The following is a 3513-nucleotide window of genomic DNA, read 5'->3' on the forward strand; positions in this document are numbered from 1 at the left end:
AAAAAAAAATAGAACTAAATTTTATAAGGTGGGGCACGAGAAAAGTGAATTCTGACTTATATGTGTAGAATTATAAGGAATTTATTATCAAAAAATTCTTTTGTTTGTCGATAGTTTTACTTTTTAGTGAGGTTTTTATTTAATTTTTTATATCACTAGAATTATAAGGAATGCATTATTTTTGGAATGTTGACACGTTGTCTCTAATTCTATGTAAATATTTTATTATGACAATGGATTCTTATATTTTTATGACAAAAAAGCTGTGAATTGAAGATACCCTTTGATTTGTGGGTTCCAATTAACTCAATTGGTAAAGTCTCTGATAGTTGTATAAGAGATCTGGGGTTCAACCCCTGCCTACACCAAAAACTGATTAATGTCTTAGTCTAATAATAAAAAGTTATTATCAAAAGCGATCGCCATAAGTCGAAACTCTATAAAAAAAAAAAAAAAAAGCACCCTTTGATTTTGAATGCAAATAAACATTGCATGTTATATTATGCTTTTAAGAGTTTATAATTAGAGTTCTGCTTGTTATATACAATGTGTGTAAATACACGCACTGTGTTGTTATAATTTGAAAACGTGACTCTACAATGTGTTTTACAGGATTTTCCCTTATAATTAACTGTTCTGGTGTGGATCCGTATATTTTGGACTTGTCTTTGGTTAAAAATTTGTTCAAAATTTGAACAAAGATCAACGCAAATGGTTTTGTGTTTGTGTTGCTTCTATAGGTTCAAAAGTTTGCTGCTGCAGTCAATCAGGAAGACGATAAATCTTTATATTGGTCGATTAAAGCCCCAAAGATTCTTGCTGACATTGTAGAGTCTTTAGCAGCAGCTATATACGTTGATCTCGGACTCGACCTACAAAAATTATGGGTGGTGTGTATTTAACTTCTCTTTTCTTATTAGGCAAAAATGATTTGTCTCTTTTATTTTCTTGTTTTGGACTTTTAGTCTCTATCTCTCTGTTGATATAGAATTCATCATTGGTTGTTTTATACTTGAAGATCTTTAGGGATCTCCTGGACCCTCTTGTCACACCTGAAGTCTTGCTACAACAACCCCATCCTGTTACGACATTGTATGACCAGTGTCAAAAGCAGGGGAGGGAAGTTGACATTAAGGACTTGAGAATTGAAGCAAAGAATATTGCTAGTGTATATGTCGATGGTGCGTTTGTTGCCTCAGATATATCTGATGATAAGGACACTGCAAGGCGTAATGCAGCACAGCTAGCTTTGCTCAAATTATCGAAATCCATGCCCACTAACCTTAGGAGGTCAGATTTTTCCTTTGGGCTCAACAAGTCATTTGAGATTGAAGGAGCAAAGCAAAAGTTACGCGAGGTTTGTCAGAAGAAAAGGTGGGATAAGCCTAGTTACAGGTATGAGCTTCTTTTTCATGAGCAGTGAAGAATCATGTACATTATACACATTCTGTAACACACATACACACACAAACTGAATAGAAATCATGACTTTAAATCATGATTTTCAATTGGAAATTATGACTTCAAGCCATGATTTCTTTGTAGTTTGAGTATGTGTAATAAACACCACCCTTTTTCAAATTCTCACGTTCCTATCCATCTTGTAAGATATTGAATTGAAATGTACATTTGCTATAACTTGCAGCATTGGGAAGGAAGAGGGTCCATCAAACGACAAGAAATATGTATGCTCTGTTCAAATAGAAACTGAAGATGGTGGTTTGTTTATGGCGGGAGAAGAAAAGTCAAGAGTAAAGGAAGCAGAAAATTCTGCAGCTTCATGTCTTATTCGTGCCTTATTAGACTCTAATATAATATAATATATATATATATATATATATTTTTTAGGAAAAAATATAATATATATAATAATGTATTAAAGTAGAAGCCTCAGCGGACATTGGGTCAAGGGTTTTGCGAGAGCCATTGGTTTTGCCACCAGTGTCACAGCAGAATTTTGGGCTTTAAGGGACGGGTTGAAGCTGGCTTTGAGGGAAGGAATTCAAAATTTGATTGTAGAGTTAGATGCGAGAGTGGTGATTGATCTTATTAGCTCTAATGTGGATGCTGTTAAACCATATTCTTCTTTACTGTGTGACTGCAGGTACTTGTTAAGAAGGTTTCCTTGGTTCAAGTGAAGCATGTTTATAGGGAAGGAAATCGTTGTGCTGATGCGCTTGCAAGATGGGGATGTTTAATGGATGATGCTTTTGTTGTATTTAATTATCCGCCAAGTACTGGTGTTTTGTGTTTAGTTAACTCGGACTTAACTGGCATGTATATTAATAGAACTGTTAGTGCTGGTCTAACCTCTAGTGTGGGATAACTCTTGTTTGTTTTATACATTTCCTTTTAACCAAAAAAAAAAAAGTAGAAGCCTCACCTAATCTTCTGCCATGTATCATGATTGTCGAGCTTATACAGATTGATACCGGCTGTATCAATTTAGATGATTTGGACAAACAAAGCCACATTGAGCACAATAATTTGTCCATGTCAATCTTATCTACCACGTGTCTATCAGGTGTCAATAATAAATGGATATTTATAAATTCCTAAATAAATATGTGCTTAAAATTGTGATAGTTGTATTCTTTGGTTCAACTTATTGCTTTGTTTGTTTCAGCATTAATGTTTTCTAAAAAATTCTTCATTTTTCAAAGAATACTTTTTGAAAAACTATTTCATTTTCCAGTATTTGGTAACGACCTTGAAAATGAGCTTGAGAATGTTTTCTAGTGTTGGGTATGCAATTATATATATATATATATATATATATATATATATATTTCTTGAATAATTTAAAACATGTGTATTAGATAAACCAACTAATGTAATCAATATAAATAAATAAATAAACCAAGAATGAATTTGGTTTTCATACTAAAATTTTGACAATAGATACAATCAAAATTAGTTGTCAATAACTTTTAATTGTCTACTCTTTTTGCTGGAATACTATGGTCAACAACAAGTCTTCAATATTACTCTTAATTATGTATTTCTATAATGTATAATGTATATTGTATTTGCATAATATTTCATCATTGCATAGTATATGCATAATGTATTTGCCAACAAATACAACTAACCTAAACAATTATCATTCATTATATAACAATATTATTAATCTATTGTAAAGATTGTCTCATGTAAAAGCAATTTAGAGCAATATAGGCACTGTGTTTAAAGTTTTCGTCTTTTACTTCTTTCATTCTTTCTTCTTCTTATTTCTTTTTTATTTTTATTTTTTGCACTTTTATGTGCGAAAATAAGTAACTTTTGATTGAAATCTATCAAACCAAAAATTTCTTAGAGAAAAAAAAATTAAGCTTGAAATTCAAATAAAAAAAATACAATTAGAGAAAAAGTGAGAGAGCTTACCATGAGAGAGAAGACACCAAAAAATTATGTTTCCTACAACTACAAAAAAAAAAATATATATATATATATATAATATTTATAGGAGATGCAACGTGTGAGAGAGAGATTGTTTTCCAAAAACAATTTTTG

At 31.3% G+C, this 3513-nt stretch overlaps 1 protein-coding gene across 1 annotated transcript in view; it reads left to right on the top strand.

The window, feature by feature from the left end:
- The window catches only part of LOC136069838 (ribonuclease 3-like protein 2), a 25464-nt gene extending 23013 nt beyond the window's left edge, over positions 1-2451 (top strand). The window contains exons 2-4 of the mRNA XM_065778874.1: positions 741-890; positions 1019-1395; positions 1646-2451. Coding sequence (XP_065634946.1) covers positions 741-890; positions 1019-1395; positions 1646-1820 — 702 coding nt within the window. The 3' untranslated portion in view covers positions 1821-2451. The remainder of the gene's footprint in view (positions 1-740; positions 891-1018; positions 1396-1645) is intronic.
- Positions 2452-3513: the final 1062 nt, after the last annotated feature.

This window comes from Quercus suber, unplaced genomic scaffold (assembly GCF_002906115.3).
Source record: "Quercus suber isolate HL8 unplaced genomic scaffold, Cork oak 2.0 scaffold_192, whole genome shotgun sequence".
Classification (NCBI taxonomy): Eukaryota; Viridiplantae; Streptophyta; class Magnoliopsida; order Fagales; family Fagaceae; genus Quercus; species Quercus suber.